The following is a 16,952-nucleotide window of genomic DNA, read 5'->3' as shown; positions in this document are numbered from 1 at the left end:
TCTAGGGACTTCCCTGGCGGTCCAGTTGTGGAGACTTCGCCTTCTGATGTAGGGCCTGTGGGTTTGATCCCTGGTCAGGAAGCTAAGATCCCACATGCCTCGTGGCCAAAACACCAAAACATAAATCAGAAGCAATGTTGCAACAAATTCAATAAAGACTTTAAAAACGGTCCACATCAAAAAAAAAAAATCTTAAAAAAAACAAAACAAAACATCTAAGTGAGCTTGCCCCAGGCAGGTGGGCTGAGGCTCTGTGGGGTAGAGAGACCCCAGCTCAGCAAAATCTCTTTTCAAAGCTCTTCTGGACTGTGTGGTGGACGCCAAACTCATTCATTGCTTTGCACGCACATTTTAACTCGCGCCTAACCTTTGTGCAGCAAACGGCCCTCCCGACCCGACACGCTCTCCGGCAGACAGAGAGGGATGGGCATTTTAGTGAATCAGTTGACAACACAAGAGCATGGTGGCTGAGAGGGTCTAGAGCCAAGCAGAGTTCAAGGCCGGGCTCTGGTACTTCCTCGGGCCGTGGACAAGTTACTTGATCTCTCAGGGTCTCGGTTTTCCCTTTCTGTGAAATGCAGGGATGCTTCAGAAAGGTTCTCGGGAGGATTAATCACAAGATAATATGTGTAAGATACTTGCTACGTTGGCCTCCGTCAGCCATTAAGGCTTCATCATCCCAGACACGAGGGAACTAGGACCCACGAGTGAAGGAGGTCCCCCTGCACAGGCAGTGAGGGACAGACCTGGAGCTCACCTCCGTCTTTCGCACCCGCAATCCTTCAGTCCCTCCTTCCTCAATCAGTGGTTCCCAACCAGTGGCTGAACCTAAGAAGCTTTTTAAAACCAGGATGCCCGGGCCCCACCTGCAGCAATTCTCACGTGGTGTGGGGTACCAGCATGGATTTTTTTCCCAAAGTCTCCCCTAAATGATTTTAATGTGAAGTCAGGCCCAAGAATCACCTCTATAAATTATAGTGGGCACCCAAGGATAAGGTCAGGATTTCTCTGGAAGGTTTCCTTCCCTTCCTTCCCTCTTTAGGTTGGAAAACCATCAGTGGAGCTAAGCCCCTGCTGAGATGAAACCTTCTCTCAGCAGACAGTACACAACCTACTTTACAGAGATGAGGAAACTGGATTCCGAGTGGGGAAACGATAAGTCCAGACCTGTACACAGGACTCTCAGCTTTCTGCGATGACAAACAGAAAGCATCGCCAGCTCTCGCCAGCCGAGGGTTTACTTCTTTGTACACTTAGCCGATTCACCAAGTCAGTAAGTCTCCCTGAGTTATGGTCTGCGCTTGAAGGAAGCTGCAGGTTTTGTAAGAAGCCCTTACCACCATGAAGGTGTGGCAACGGGGCCCCTCACCGATGTGTTTCAGAGGTGGAAATACCACCAAACGAATCGATCTGGGGCTTTGTACTGTGCTTGTTTGACTGCTCTTTATACATCAGCAGTAGTGTCTCCGCTGCCCTCTTGTAGTTTTCACATCTCAGAGGAGGCTGCCGTACACCCCCAACTAGGACAGCACTTAGAAAGACGGGAACAGGTTCAGAAGGGAGAAAATCCACCCAGGGTTCCGAATGCCACGAAAGAAGGGGGGAGGGGCAGGGAATCTGGAAAGACGCCAAGAAGGGATACCCTCTCTTCGCTATTGGATGAGAGACAAATGTGACTGTATAAACGGTGACAGACACTGCTACTTAAAATAATGACACGTAAGCAGTAAATATTCAGGGTACAGATATTTTCATAAGAAAAAAACATAACCCCACAGCCACAGGCAGGGATTCCAGGAGTGGGCGGGGACAGGAGACTTAATCCATCAGCTTTAGCAAGTCCCCCCACCCCCCACCTCAAGCCGTGAATTGTTCCGACAGGGATTTTCAGGCAAATCTCTCATCTGCGTGTGAGACGTGCAGACTGATAGATTCTAATGGATGGGTCTGTGAAGCCTGGAGGAAAAGCATGGCTGCATACTTGTGTCTCTCACAATCACGCGTCTGAGCGGACGCCAGCCAATCTCAGCACCCCGGTCCCGGCTGGACCTCCCAGCTCTCACCCCACCGTGAACCCCGGGGAATGACTAAATGTGCGTGCGCATTTGTATGCGCATACATACAGGCGTTTAGAGAACCAACCCATATTTGTATGACCCATTACAGTTCACCGAGCACTCCATCAATATCTTTTATTCAAAAGTCAAAAAGGCTGGGGCTGTTTCTGCATCTCGCCATCTCCCTCAGGATTTCAGGCGGGGCATTCCTCACTACCAATAGGTTTTACAGAAATACAACCAGACCGTGGTCAGCCTGTTCAGTGAGCTATGTAAGAGCATACCTGAAAGGCTGGTGGAACAAGACACCTGCAAGGCCCCCAGCCCTCGGCTACCTTGTAAAGAAGCCCAGCTGTCCTTCAGGCTTCTGTAGCCCGCTGGACCAGAGGGGTCAAGCTGGTGCAGGAGCACCCCCCCCGCCCCCAGTGTGGGGAGCACCTGGCCAGGTCCCCATCAACAGGATGACCTAGGAGCACCCCAGGGCCAGCTCTCCCAACCTCCTGGGGCAGGTCCGGGGTTGGTGGGGGGCGGGGGGGGGGGTGATTCACACCTGGGCAAAGCCTGGGGAGAGGAGCTGTCATCGTGGCCTTGGTGACCATCCCCTGAGAAACGTGGCAGCAGAGAAGGTCAGCAGGCCACCTAGTGCCCAGGCTCTGTGGATGCCTAAAAACCACCTGGAGGGTTTGCACTTGGAAGCCCACGTTTACCTCAGGCAACCTGACCTGACCTGGAGCAAAACACGGCTATCTCAGCCTGGCCACCTGACAGGCTCCTGGGCGGGTTCCCTGGAGGAGGAGTGTCGCCTTCAAACCACCCGCACCACCCTTTTAAGAGGTGCTCTCTCCCTGGCTGGGGACGGAGCCCAAGGTAAACCTTCCCAAAGCATTTATGGGCCACGACGGACAGGGCGAGGAGGTGAACTGCCAGCAAATTCCGAGCTCAGTGAGTGTGTGTACACGCGCGCGCACGTGGGAAACGTTGCCAACTGTGCAGTCACCCATCCGCAGACACCCCCCGCCCAAACCTGCACAAAGACTTGGTTCCAGACAACTCTCTTGTAGGCTCCAGCACAGGAGCTAGAGGTGGGAGCGCGGAAAGGAAGAGAGGAGGGAGGTAGACAGCAGTAAAGAGAGAGAAGACAGGTAAAAACCAGAACTAGAGAGGAGATTAGAAATTCATAGAAAGAAGGAGAGAAAAACAGGAGATATATAGAGAGAAACATATAGAAAGATGGAGTGAGAGGGAGTGGAAATACAGAGGTTGAGAGATAAATATATAGGAGGAAAAGGCGAGATGGAAAGAGGTAAAAAGGAAGGAGGGAAGGAGGGGGAGAGAGAGGAGGGGAGGTAGCGACGGACAGAGAAAGCGGGCTGAGACCCGCGGAGGCGCGGCGGGCGCCCAGGAGCGGGGCCCGGGCCGGGGGACACGCAGACGTCCCTTCCCACGCCTCCCCGAAGCGGAGACCTTCTGCCGCGCTCCGCGCTTCCCGTCCCGTGCGCTCGCTGTTTCCGGGTCCCTCTGCGCTCCCGGCGCGAGCGGAGTGGAGCTCCGCGGAGACCGCGGGCCGGGCCACAGCGCCCCCGACGCCGGCCAGGGTAGGCGCAGCGCCCGCGCCGTCCCCGCCTCGCGCCGAGGCCGGCGGGGAGGAGCTGGGGGCGCCTGGGCCGGGCCTCGGGGACGGCGTGGAGGGCGGCGCCCGGCCCGCCCGAGCGCGCCGGAGGAGGGGAGCCGGCACAAAAGCGCCCGGCCGGCGCCCGCCACACAATGGCCTCGGTGTCCACACGGCGCGCCCTCCCCGGCAGCCCGGCCCCGCGCACGTCTGCACTCACATCTGGGCAACGAGGGGCGGTGGTCGACCGGGATCCAGATCTTCTGCACCCGGCTCTGAGTCAGCTCCAGGGGCATCTTCTCAGCCGAGACTCGGCGGCCCTCCGCCCCTTCTGAAGAATTCAGACTTGGGGAGGAGAGCGGTCTGGCGACCCCCGAAACAAAGGGGGGAGGGGGTGCGTGCGTGAGAGCGCGGCTTTTTGGAAACGTGCTTTGTGCTAAATCACGGACGCTCGCCCGAGGCGTGAGGCTCCCAGAGAGGAGCGGGAGGGCTGGGGCTGCACCCTTAGCTCCCGCAGGGATGGACTCGTCCGCTCGGGAAGCCCCGGGATGCTCGGAGCGCCGTGACAGCCGCGGTCCCTGTGCGCTGGCTCGAGTGCGCCGCGGTCCACATCAACTCGCTTCCTCTCTGGCTCTGCTGGGATGCACAGCGCTCCTCCCGGGCTTTTAAGAATCCGGGCCGGCAGAGACGCACACGTCAGCCCCGGGGCGGGGACGCATTCCTCGTGTTCCATCCCCCTTTCACGTGGAAGGAGGGTGGCCCAGCCAGGAGACAGCCTGCTGGCGCCCCCTGCAGGCCGGCGACACCGGCGTGCCCGGCTACTGAGGTCCCCCGGATAACGCCCTAAACCAGCCCTGGCTGAAAGTGCTACTCCGTGAGCCTCCTCCTATCATCCCCTAAAAGCGACCTGCACAGCCTCCCAGAATAATCAACTCAACTGCGCTGGGAGGAAAGAAACAGCACCGTCCACTGTGGTCCACGAAGCCCCTCTGCCGAATCACCTGGCATGCTTAATGCATACTGCGGACTCGGTCTCTCTCTGGGAATGGGACCCCCATACTCTGCATTTTTAGCACGCGCTCCGGGTCAGGCACAGTCAAGGTGAAGACGCGGGTTTCGGGTTAAAGGTTGCAGAGAGGTTAGAGGGGACGGGGACGGGGGTGGGGGGTGTTGTCTCTGCTACCCTAGAGGGAAGCCAGAGGGAGGATGCTGAGAGCGCCTGTGGGTCACTCCTTGCCAGAGCTGCTCCCTAATAATACCTGTGAGTCACCCACCACCCACGGGGAGAGGGCTTCCCTGGTCTTTCGTCCTCACCACGCCCAATTTCCTGAATTCCTTAGAAACCCCAACTAGTGCTGAACATTGCTCCCCCGACACCCAGCCCCCAAGACCTGGAACCCCGGGTCCCGGAATGTCGGGCACGAGGAGGGGGTGGGAGAGACCCGGAGGCTGGACCAAAATGGAACGTGGCATCTTGGTTTTCACGGTCACCGTTTACAATATTTTCGATATACCTTCATCTCTCCGAGTAAAAAAAATAGATCCTATTCCGACCTGCAATTCATTACTTGGCTGCAAGCCCCGGAATAACTATTGGGAGGCGTCACCATGATTGTGCAAACCCCTAAAATTCGTGCCATTTAACCGGCGCAGCCCTACTGCATCTCTTCCTCGCCAGTTTTTGGTGTATGTGTCCCTTCTGCATCCCCGGTCCCCGCAGCTTTGCATCAGCAGGCGACATGTGGCAGTCGTGTAGTCAGGTCGGTGGCCGCCCCGTGAAGATCTGGGCTGCTTTGAGCGGGGGCTGCCGCCCGCACAGGGCATGGCATGTATGTGACTTTGGAACGCGATGCCTCGGTGCGCAGCGCAGCCCTGCCCTGCAGAGGTGTATCCCTCACGCTGGGCTGCGCCGTGATTGGAAGGAGGCGGCGCTCGCTGAAACCCACACCGCCACGGAACAGTCTGCGCAGAGGCTGCCACACGTCGCTCACGTACCGCATGGCTCGGCTGGGACGGCGCCCGCTCCCTGGCGGCCGTCAAGCTGCTCCCGCCTGCCCCGCCCCCCCGGGCCTCCCCCTTCCCCTCACCCCAGCCTGCCCAGAGGCGGGGAGCGCCCAGCGTCGCCCATCGGGCGGGTGCCCCAAAATACCCCCCAGCCGGACCTCCACCCCAGGCACACCCCCCGTCCAGGCATCCCCCTCCCAGCCCGCCCAGGGTCGCGGAGCGCCCAGTGTTGCCCACCCGGCGGTACCCTCGACCCCTTCCCACGCCCCGCGCCCCGACGCCCACTCTAGGCACCCTACTAGCCCGGGAATCCCCCACTTTCCCCGCATCCCAGCCCAGGGACGAGCGTCGCCTACCGAAAGGGTGCCCTTGACCTCCTCCTCCCCCCGCCCCGCCCCCACCCTGGGTACCCCCCCACTCCCACCCCCACCTCCCTCTCCTGAGTCCCTGCTCTCCTCCCTCCCACAGCTTTGCTGACAGTCTGGTTTCGGCGTTTGGGCAGCTGTTCAGAAACCCGAGTGCACTGCATTTGGACTTGTTTTTCTGTACCGGGAGCAAATGCCAGAGATGACACCCTATAGCGCCCCAGAGAGAGTCCCACTCCACTCCTGAAATAAGAATGGTCTGATCCAAAGAGGAAAATAGCAGCGAGGGAGCGCTGGCGCCCGCGCCGGAAAGTCGCCGCCTCCAGATCGCTGGGGCCGGGGTGGGGACGGCTGCAGCCCTACAGGCTTGCACACTTGTCTCTCCCGGAGGACCCAGTGTACCTGGTGTACCCGCGTGCCTTTACTTGCCCACCGATTTCTTTGCACACGCTGAAGGGCAAGGCAGGGGATGGGGGTCCAAGCTTGAAAACAACTGTGGGTCTCAGCTCAGCGGGAGAGCGGCCCCACCAGTGAAGACACATCTTTAATCTCATCATCCGGATGATGTGTCCGACCAGGGTCCAGCTCTGAGGGCACGAGGCGGTTGACATTCCTCGGAGCTTCTAGCTAAGTATTCACACTCCACACCCAGACCTGGTGCCTTCCCGGCCCGGGTGTCGGTAACGCCTCAGGCGTTCTGGCTACAGAGCAGAGATTTTCTCCCTCATCACCTCCTACACCTAATGGGGGCCAGCAAACGGAAGTTTCAAGCAATCCCCCTCCCACTTCTGATATCTAAGTGCAAACAAACTGGGAATGAGTGGGGGACTCGGACAAATGTACACTTTAAAATAAAGGGGGGGCAGCTAGAACTGGTGTGGCCCTTGCAATCCTCAAGTGCTATACATTAGCGTAGCATCCTTCTGGAAGCTGACACTGATTGACTGCAATGCCGTTTACAAACAACCCAACGGCATCTGAACTCCAAGAACGTACTGGTTCAGTGTTTACTGTTTCAGACGCCCACCTCTTTCTCTAGTTCTGCCAAAGACCGCATCTGTATCTAACTATCCAGGGCTTTGACCAACCCCCCCACCCCCAAGCAGACGATCAGAACGCCGTCCTTCAGAAAAGGCAGCAGAGAATGTAAAAATTCCTCGAATACGATGATGCTTTTGCAGATAGGACAGCTCCAAGTACTGGGGCAGGTGGTGGGGGAGTCTATGACCCGTGGTCCTAGGCATTCTTAAGGCTAGAAGGAATTTTCCAGATAATCCAGTCATCCTTTTCAATGAGTAAAGGGAAGTTTAGCGATTAGAGGCGTTAGAACTAGGCCAAAGGTCAAGGAACACAGCCAGTTAGGACCCTCTACTTGACACAGTGGGCAGATGGCCCCCAAGGGACTTGTGATGACTACAGCCTGACCCGGGGGTGCTGAGTGGAGTCCTGATGAGGGGCAGAGCACACTGTGGCTCAGACCATCTCACCCAGAACAGCTGAGCGGTCCGGCAGGAGAGAGCAAAGAAAGCCCTTCTTGCACAGTAGTGCCTCTTGCGGTGCTTATTTATAGCGAATTCCTTAGCTAGCTCCAGTCTCAGAAAGGATGATGGGGGTGGGTTTTCTCCACGACCTCTCTCTTCTCAGTTCCCTCTGCCGGCCAAAGGCATCTAACCCTCACCCCTGCTCCCCCATGCTGCTGTAAACTCAGCCAAAAGCAACCCCATTTCCACGATCAGAAGCCAGTGAGCCAGACTGAAACACTGAAACCATGCTGGAACCCACCTCCTTCCGTCCAGTGAGAGGAGGCAGAACAAGCCATGGCAGGCGTGAGCAATCAGAAGTTGCTAATTAGACACAGAGTGTCATCATTTGCTCCTGGGAACAAGCCTGTGTCTGAGAGAGTGAAGAGAGACGCCAAATAAAAGACTGAAATAAGCCCTTACCTCATCGCCCATCCAAAGACAGGGGAGAGGGCGACATTTTTTTTTTTTTTCTAAATAAAATGTAACTCATGTGAATGGGAACACAGGCACGGACGTCCACACGATGCCACAACGGCAGGTTGAAAACCCAGTTCAAAACTTGCACACAGAGGTTTATAGCAGCTTTATTCATAATCACCGAAACGTGGAAGCAGCCAAGATGTCTATCAGTAGGTGAAACGATAAATAACCTGTGGTACCTCCAGACAATGGGATATTATTCAGCGCCCGAAAGAAATGAGCTGCCAGCCACGGTAAAGACATGGAAGAGCGGTCAGTACCTATTCCTAAGTGGAAGAAGCCAATCTGAAACGGGTACACACTGTATGATTCCAACTCTATGACATTCTGAAAAGGTACAACTACAGTAAAAAGATGAATGGTTGCCAGGGGTTAGGGGGAAAGAGGGATGGATAGGAGGATTTTTAGGGCAGTGAATCTGCTCTGTATGATCTTACAATGATGGATACATGTCTTTATACATTTGTCCAAACCCATTAAATATACAACACCAAGAGTGAACCCACGGTAAACTATGCACTTTGGGTGACAATGATGTGTCCGTGTAGGTTCACCCTTAGTAAAAATGTACCATCTGGTGAGTGACATTGATAACCGGGGAGGCTGTGCATGAGTAGGGGCAGGGGGTACATGGGAAATCTCTATATTTTCCTCTCAATTTTGCTGTGAACCTAAAACTGTCCTAAAAAATAAAGTCTATTTTAAAAAAATCATTCCTCTTCTACAAATGTCATGTCCACTTTTCTCCAAATGAGGGGACTTACCCATCTCGTTACGAGAGTATCAGGACAGTTAAACGTGGCCACGACCTGGCTCTGGGTGAATCGTCACAACTGAAGTCCTACTGAACCAGCAAGTTTCCTTTCCTTCTGCCCAGTCCGCGGTCCTCCACTTCCTGCAGGCCTTTCCTCTTCTGAGTGTACGCCCCTGACCTTGGGACCGACCACGCTATTAAAACTGCCCCTGGGTGTTTCACACCTAGTGTCACACCAGGCTCCTGCTTTGAGAGCATTTTACACTCCCTGTCAACCTCCTCACCCTATAGGAAGACATATGTTATTTGTGTTTAAAAGTATTACTTTATGACTTCAGAATCTGTGTGCTTTTAAAAACTCAGATATTCTGCAGCCTAGTTAACAGTCTTGTACCAACGTCAATTTCCTGGTTTTGCTATTTTACTACAGTCATATAAGATGTCACCATTAAAGGAAGCTGGGTGAAGGGTTCATGGGACTCTATGTACTATTTTGTAACTTCTTGTATTTCAAAATTTCAAAAAGTTTTTTTAAAACTCCCCAAATATTAAATCAGTGATAGCTCAGTTTGCTCAAATTCCAGAGAAAAAAAAGAAGAAAAGCATAGATGGTATAGATCCAGGCATTGAGGGAGAAGGGAACTGACGGAAAGGTAGCCAAGAACTCTGTAGTGATTTGCACGTGTTCCTAACACCTTTGCTTCTTGCAAATGACACAAATATACAAACAGGATTTGCACAAATCCTGCACCTGTGGAAACATGGAATCAAGTTTAACCTGTGTTTTACTTGGGGTGGGGGGACGACTCGATTTCTGGGCTTTGCACAGATCGTCGGGAGAATATCGGTGGGTTTGTAGTCTTTGTTGTCACCAACTTGCAGGCACAACACAAAATAAAGAGAAGACACGTGCAGACTTCAGCTGAGGACTCCAGACGGCTATGCTGAGCCTGTCTTTCCCGGAGGGAAGGGGAGCCACAGAGATGAGCAGCCCACTGTCCATCTTCTGGCACATTTAATAGATGCTCACAAGCAGTACCTGCGTGTCAGACACGACACAGAACAGGCTGCACCGGAACCACAACAATCTCGGGTCCAGCCAGGAAGAGCAGGTGATCGAACAGCTGTCATCAAAGTGTTCCGGGCTCCATCTCACTCCGAGTATGACAAAGAGAGATCTCCCACGCCCAAGAGCTTGCAATTGAAGACCAGAGGGGGAAATGTACACGAATTGGAATACAAGTAGGGAACTAAGAGAGAGGTGTTGGGTAAGATTATGCCCAATGCAGGCTCGGGGTAAAGTCCAGGTTGAGAGAATAAGGAAAGTTTGCATGTAATTGGGGCAGATCCGCGGGGAATTTCATATCCATTTCATTGTCCTTCAGCGTTTCTCTGCTAAGCCCAAGAGCAAACATGGAACTAAAATCAGTATCTCTCATTTCTTCCCACATTAAACAAGTATTCACCGAAAGCAACTGTCCAGGGGTCTCCAGAGTCAAGTGAGATGTGGTCCTTGTCAGAATTATGAATTCATTTTTGAATTTCACAGTGTCCCTAACACACAAACACACACAGACACACACACGCGCGTGCGCCCCTACCTTTTTCCCTTGGAGTTAATGAAACTGAGACTCAGAAATATTACATTACTTCCCTGTGATCACACAGCTAATAAGCAAAGGAATAAAAAACAAGACCTCCGGCTAGGCTGGTACTCTTTCAAGTGTCACGCAATTAAATTACTTTCCAACTAGAACATTCAGTCTTCTTCTCAATAACAAAGTCAACAATAATACTTTGGATCCGAGTGGTTTCTATGACAATGTCTAAATTACTTAGTATTTGGATATAACGAGGAAATAAGAATCGTCTTAAGAAACGATTATGAAGATTAATAACTAAAAACTTTCAAATGAACCTACAATGTAAAGTGCTACTTAGCATATGAAGACAGAGAGACAGCCTCCCAAAGAGTCCCAGCCCTCACACTGGGACAGCCTCCCCTACTGATGCAGAAAAAGCTCATGGTCGACACCACGGCTGAGCCAATTTAAAAAGAAATTACTATTTTATGAAATAAAACTGAGTCAGCTTTAAAAATTTTTTTTAAAGAGGTAGAGGAGGCCTTGGGCTTTCTGTGTACTTCTCAAAGGTTTTAAGATGTCCTAATTGGGCTTCCCTGGTGGCGCAGTGGTTGAGAGTCCGCCTGTCGATGCAGGGGACACGGGTTGGTGCCCCGGTCCGGGAAGATCCCACATGCCGCGGAGCGGCTGCGCCCGTGAGCCATGGCCGCTGAGCCTGCGCGTCCGGAGCCTGTGCTCCGCAACGGGAGGGGCCACAACAGTGAGAGGCCCGCGTACCACAAAAAAAAAAAAAAAAAAAGATGTCCTAATTGATTAGCAAAGGGAAAGAAGAAAAGAAAGATCTTATTTCTCGGACACTATTCAAATTCTTCGATAAGTTTCAAATTTCTATTGCTGATAATACATCTCTACGGCCAGGCTGTCAACAGCGTGACATCACCGTAGCTGCAGCGCAGCACTGGCGCATAGGAGCGGCAACCTTGGCTTAAGATTTTCCAGTTGTGCGAAGAAACAGGAGAAGCTACCAGCAGCACTAGATACTAGTTGGCCTCACACAGCCCAGATGCTGTCCCTTCAACACGTGCTGTAACAAGCTGGCGAGATTGTCCACGTTCCATTTTGTATCCTGCATCTTCGGTCGCCCTTCCAGGTATCTGGAGTACGAGGCGTCCAAGTGGAGACACAACATGGACAGAGGTGCTGGGGTGGGATCTGGATTCAGGGAAGAGCCGGGTGGGTGGCACAGAGAGGACTGGAGAGTGAGGAGGGGGAGGGGCAGTCAGGGGGCACCTTGTGGACCCTCAGGACGACTGACTCCTGTTCTGAGAAAGAGGAAGTCCCCCAAAGGGCACTGAGAAGGGTGAGCAAGAGGACGGGAGGGACCTTCCTTGCTTTCACAGCTGTTTCCATCCCGAGGGGCCTAGAACAGAGCCGGGCTGGTGGCATGTATCCGTCAACACTGCTTGACAGAATGCATGTTTGGTTAAAGACTGGCCTCTGGGGACTTTCCCTGGTGGTCCAGTGGTTAAGACTCCGTGCTCGCAATGCAGGGGGCACGGGTTCGATCCCTGGTCGGGGAACTAAGAACCTACATGCCACAGTGGCAAAAAAAAAAAAAGACTGGCCTCTGGTTACGGTGCTAAGAACAGGTTATAATAAGCAGGTAATGGTCTTGGGATCCTGAAATAACCGTTAGCTCCAGGATCTCCACTCTGGGTTTGTAAGGAAGATGGGGTCAAGGGGAGCTCAAGAGACAGGCCCCTGTGTGGAGACAGTTTCTCTTCCACTCCTCCCCCAGAGAGCATTTATCCTATGAAACTAGAAGAGGAATCTAGGCCAGAAACCTTTATTCTGGAAAATTCCTCTCCAAGGCTTTAAAACAAGAGGCGGGGGTGGGGTAGAAAAAGATCAGGGTGCTGGAACCCATAACTGGATGTTGGGATCCGTAACCACACTCTACGTTGTGGTAAAGGGCCCTCAGATCCTGAAGAAGTTGCCCTGTGCAGTGAGGATAAATTAATGGGTACTTTGCTGAGAAACTATGTATCCGTTTCTGATACATAGCTCTAGGAGCAGCCCTGACAGGAACCCACATGCTCTTTTCTCTGCCCCGCTAGGCACAGAATCCCTCTAGCTCCCGCTTACCTGCCCTCACAGACAGCCCACTGGCAAGCAGACCTGAATGTTCTATTCTGACCAGCAGCCACGATCCTCCTAGAAACGTACCAAGTGGGCAATCTAGTTTAACTACCATTCTCTCACCACTTTGGTTTGTGACTTGGTCTCCCTAGGCTTGACCATCTCTGGCTGCGCTGCTAAAATCCAGCTTCTAAAGAAGAAAATCTGAGGACTAGACACCGGGGCACAGGGACCCCACACAGACAAGGCTGGCCACCCGTTCCTCTCTGACACCAACCTGGTTTGTTTTCATTGTGAGCAAGGATATAGGCCCTAGAACACTTGTTGCTTTGTTTCTTGTCAGAAAAGTTTCCCAGTGACAATATTTTATGGACACAAACACAAAACAGAGATCGAAGAAACAATCCAGAAGTGAAGAAAGACCCAGATGAACTGATGTAGCAGCTCTGGGTAAACTCACTGTGGAGCAGGGAAAACCATGGCAGCTACTAAGCCACTCTGGACGTCCCCTGTCCGAGAGTCTTCTATGACCTGCACGACCCTCTCTCCCAAATCACAGATGGAAAAGAAACAGGCAAAAACCCACCTCTGCCATGAGAAAAGGGCTGCATGACTTCCAGTAGGTGAAAGATCTTCAGAGTACATCACTAGATAAACTGAGGATAAGTTGGACAACTCTGGAGTTATTCTTTTTGATAGTTCTTGCTGTTTCCTTATCAGTAAGAAAGCTATCACTCAGCCATTAGTCACGGTGGATAAAGAGGCCAGACAGATGCCAGGGATAGTGTGCAAACAGCTGGACAGTGATTACATCCACTAAAGACTCAAACAAGCCAGCAGCTCTTCACTGCCCCAAGGCAAGCTCACAACACGGCTGCCTGTCAAATACCTGTTACCAGCTTTAGGAGGGCCAGTGCTGCCCTGACACAGAAGGCTGGACTTTGAATCAGCACCCAGACACTTAGCTCCCTGGGGACAGTGTACACATACTATCTGGCCCTCCTCTGCCACCCATCCCCCAGTGCCAGTAACTCCTTTATGTAAAAAGGCAGTGGGCGGAGCAACATTTTTCGCAAGAACCAAAAGCCCAAGTGTCCATCAAGAGATGAATGGAAAGACAAAATGTGGTCCATGCATACAGTGGAATATTATTCGGTCGTGAAAAGGAAGGAGAGGGACTTCCACGGGGGCGCAGTGGTTAAGAATCCGCCTGCCAATGCAAGGGACACAGGTTCGAGCCCTGGTGTAGGAAGATCCCACATGCTGCAGAGCAGCTAAGCCCATGCGCCACAACTACTGAGCCTGCGCTCTAGAGCCCATGAGCCACAACTACTGAAATCTGTGCGCCTAGAGCATGTGCTCCGCAGCAAGAGAAGCCACCACAATGAGAAGCCCGCGCACCACAACGAAGAGTAGCCCCCGCTCACCGTAACTAGAGAAAGCCTGCATGCAGCAACGAAGACCCAATGCAGCCAAAAATAAATAAATAAATATTTTAAAAATTTAGAAAGAAAAGGAAGGAGGTATTGAAACACACTGCAACATGGATAAACCTTGAAGACATTACGGGTGTGGACCGAGTTGTGTTCCCCTAGAACTCATATGCTGAAGCCCTAACCCCTAGTACCTCAGAATGTGACTGTATTTGGACATACATTTTTAAAGAAGTAATTAAGTTAAATGAGGCCATTAGCATGGACCCTCATCCAATCTGACTAGTGTCTCTATAAGAAGAGGAATTTGGAAATTCCCTGGGGTCCAGTGGTTAGGACTCCGTGCTCTCACTGACGAGGGCCCGGGTTCAATCCCAGGTCAGGGAACTAAAATCCCACAAGCCGTGTGGCATGGCCAAAAAAAAAAAAAAAGAAGAGGAATTTGGACATACCAGGTGTGTATGCCCACAGAGGAAAGGTCCTGTGAGGACACAGCAAAAAGCCAGGCATCTGCAAGCCAAGGAGAGAGAAACCCAACCTCATCTTGGACTTCCAGCCTCCAGAACCATGAGAAAATAAGTGTCTGTTGTGTAAGCCACCCAGTCTGTGGTATTTGTCATGGCAGCCGGAGCAAACTAATACAATTATGCAAGGCGAAAGAAACCAGACACAAAAGGTTCTGTACTGTGTGATTCCATCAATGGGAAATATCCGGAATAGGTAAATCTATAGAGACAGAAGGCAGATTAGTGCTTGCCAGGGGCCGCTGAGAACAGGGGTGGCTGCGCACTGGGGGTGGGGCTTCCTTTCCAAGTGATGAACACGTTTTGGAATTGGAGAGAAGCAAGGGTTGCACAGCGCTGTGACTGTACTAAATACCACTGAATTGTGTGCTTTAAAATGGTTCATTTTATGTTATGTGAATTTCACCTCAATTAAAAAAAAAAAAAAAGACAGCGGATGAGGGAAGACAGAGAGCGATCTGAAACATGAAGATATTAAACCTGTTCAAGTTAGGACAGGGTGGTTAACAAGACAGAGGGGAAGAGGATGCTAGAAAGACCAGGAAAAAACAAATTCAAGAGACCGGAGAAAAACAGAAAAGACACGGTCAGTCCAGACCTCTGCATCCACAGCCCGGTCTGCACCTGCCGACTGGCAGCCTTTCCCCACTTTGCTCCTTAACCCAGGTCCCTCATCATCAACAACACAAGGTGTGGGGAAGGAGGAGAGGGGAGGAGACTGAACAAAATCATTTCACATCGTGTTCATTTCACAGCAGGCGGGTGTGACCTGCTGTACCAGAGTGGCTTTGCTCAACAATGCATTGGGGACAATGCCCACCAATATACAATGGGGTTTTCGTAAGAAGAGTGCACAGCAGAGCCCTGGCACACAGTGGGACCATGATTTTGTAGCCAAGAGCTCTGTGCAAAGCGAGCCTTCAGCTTTCTCCAGAACCTGCACCTCTCCCTGAACTCTCAGCCAGGTGGTGGCATCTAAGCTAGAAAACAGGTTCCCCAATTCCTTCCCCCACTCCACCCTGCTCAGTGAAATCCATCACATAGCTGGGAGGTTCCATTACTTCCTGTAATAGTCAGGGTTCTCCTGAGAAATATGTATGTATGTACAAAAGGAAACTCATTATATGGTTTTGGAGACTAAGAGGTCCCACTATCTGCCGTCTGCAGGCTGGAGACCCAGGAAATCAGGTGGGATTCACTCAGAATCTGAAGGCCTGATAACCAGGAGCTCCGAGGTCCGATGTCCAAGGACAGAAGAGGATGGACACCCCAACTCATGCCGAGAGAGCAAGTTCGCCCTTCCTCCATGCTTCTGTTCCATCCAGGCCCTCACCAGACAGGATGGTGCACACCGCTTTGGGGAGGACCATATGCTTTACTCAGTCCACTGAATCAGAGGCAGTCTCTCCAGAAACATCCACACACACACACCCAGAAATCATGTTTTACCAGCTACCTGGGCACCCCTTGGCCCAGTCAGGTTGACACATAAAATTAGCCATCACTCACCCCAGTAGCCACTCTTCCCATCATCCTTAGCAGCAGAACCCCAGTGTTTAGCTAAACAATCTCCCGGCTAAAGGATGATTTTAGCCGGGAGGTGAAGGTGGAGCCAGGAGAGAGGGTCAGGCTCCCAGCCGCTCCACCGCCCGCACCTGGCACCTTCCTCTGCTGCTGGAAAAGCTTACCTCCCCGCCCTCCACACCCTGCATGCTCCCTAGGCTATTTCCACACCGCATCTAGAAACCCCAGTCTAGAAATCTGACGGCCCTCCCGCAAAGCCTCAGCTTGAACCTGTGGCTTCAGCCTAGTCATTCTATTATTAGATGGGCTGCAGGCCAGACAGACAAATGTCCCTTCCTGCAACTTTCCTCAATTCTCTCTCTGCCACCTGCCCCCTCCTCCAGGGCAGATGCCCACCCTCCAACCCGTGTGAGCAGCTGTCGTGTCCCCATGAGACAGGCACTCTTCAGGCTCAGAAGCCCACTCCTAGGCTTTAAAGCAGGATGAACACAGCCTTCCACGGCACACAGCAGAGCAAGAGTGGACTGGCCCCATGATGTGAAAGGAATCAGGTTCTAGGGAGGAGTGAATGCTGACTGACACCATAACACTTACTGCTAATACCACAGCCAGCCTCTTGAAATGACTGGCAAAAAGCAATTCTAGGGAATCTATGGATAACCCAGGTTTGGATCCTCAACTATGCAAACCAGCCCTGTCTGGTCTCCAAAGCTTATTCAGCAGGAGTGGGGGGCACGGAAGAGACTGCAGGGTGGGGAGGGGTGTGGGCTAGGGCTGGGAGCCTGGACCCCGCCCTGACCCTGTCTGTACCAGGTCACGGGATTGCCCTCTCTGGACCCAAGTTCCCTCCTCTGCCCATGAGCCCTCTAGATGGTCTGGAAGCATCTCCTCCACTTATCCAAGGATTCTAATTGCTCTCAATGAAATGCAAATAGAAACTGGGTTGCAATTACTAGA

At 52.4% G+C, this 16,952-nt stretch overlaps 1 protein-coding gene across 5 annotated transcripts in view; it reads right to left on the bottom strand.

Moving 5' to 3' along the window:
* The window catches only part of PFKFB3 (6-phosphofructo-2-kinase/fructose-2,6-biphosphatase 3), an 85,367-nt gene that overhangs the window by 21,578 nt on the left and 46,837 nt on the right, over nucleotides 1–16,952 (bottom strand). For 3 of the 5 annotated variants that reach the window (XM_027121567.1, XM_027121570.1, XM_027121568.1), the window contains exon 1: nucleotides 3,887–4,075. The exons of 1 other annotated variant lie outside the window; for it this stretch is intronic. In XM_027121567.1, coding sequence (XP_026977368.1) covers nucleotides 3,887–3,962 — 76 coding nt within the window. In that variant the 5' untranslated portion in view covers nucleotides 3,963–4,075. Of the gene's footprint in view, nucleotides 1–3,886; nucleotides 4,273–16,952 lie in introns of those variants that run through there. One more of the 5 variants, XM_027121571.1, reaches the window with a different exon arrangement.

This window comes from Aethalodelphis obliquidens, unplaced genomic scaffold (genome assembly GCF_003676395.1).
Source record: "Aethalodelphis obliquidens isolate GAN/ISIS:26980383/991018 unplaced genomic scaffold, ASM367639v1 scaffold23, whole genome shotgun sequence".
NCBI classification, from domain to species: Eukaryota; Metazoa; Chordata; class Mammalia; order Artiodactyla; family Delphinidae; genus Aethalodelphis; species Aethalodelphis obliquidens.
The sequence above is the reverse complement of the archived record's forward strand: the minus strand, read 5'-3'. Positions and strand labels throughout refer to the sequence as shown.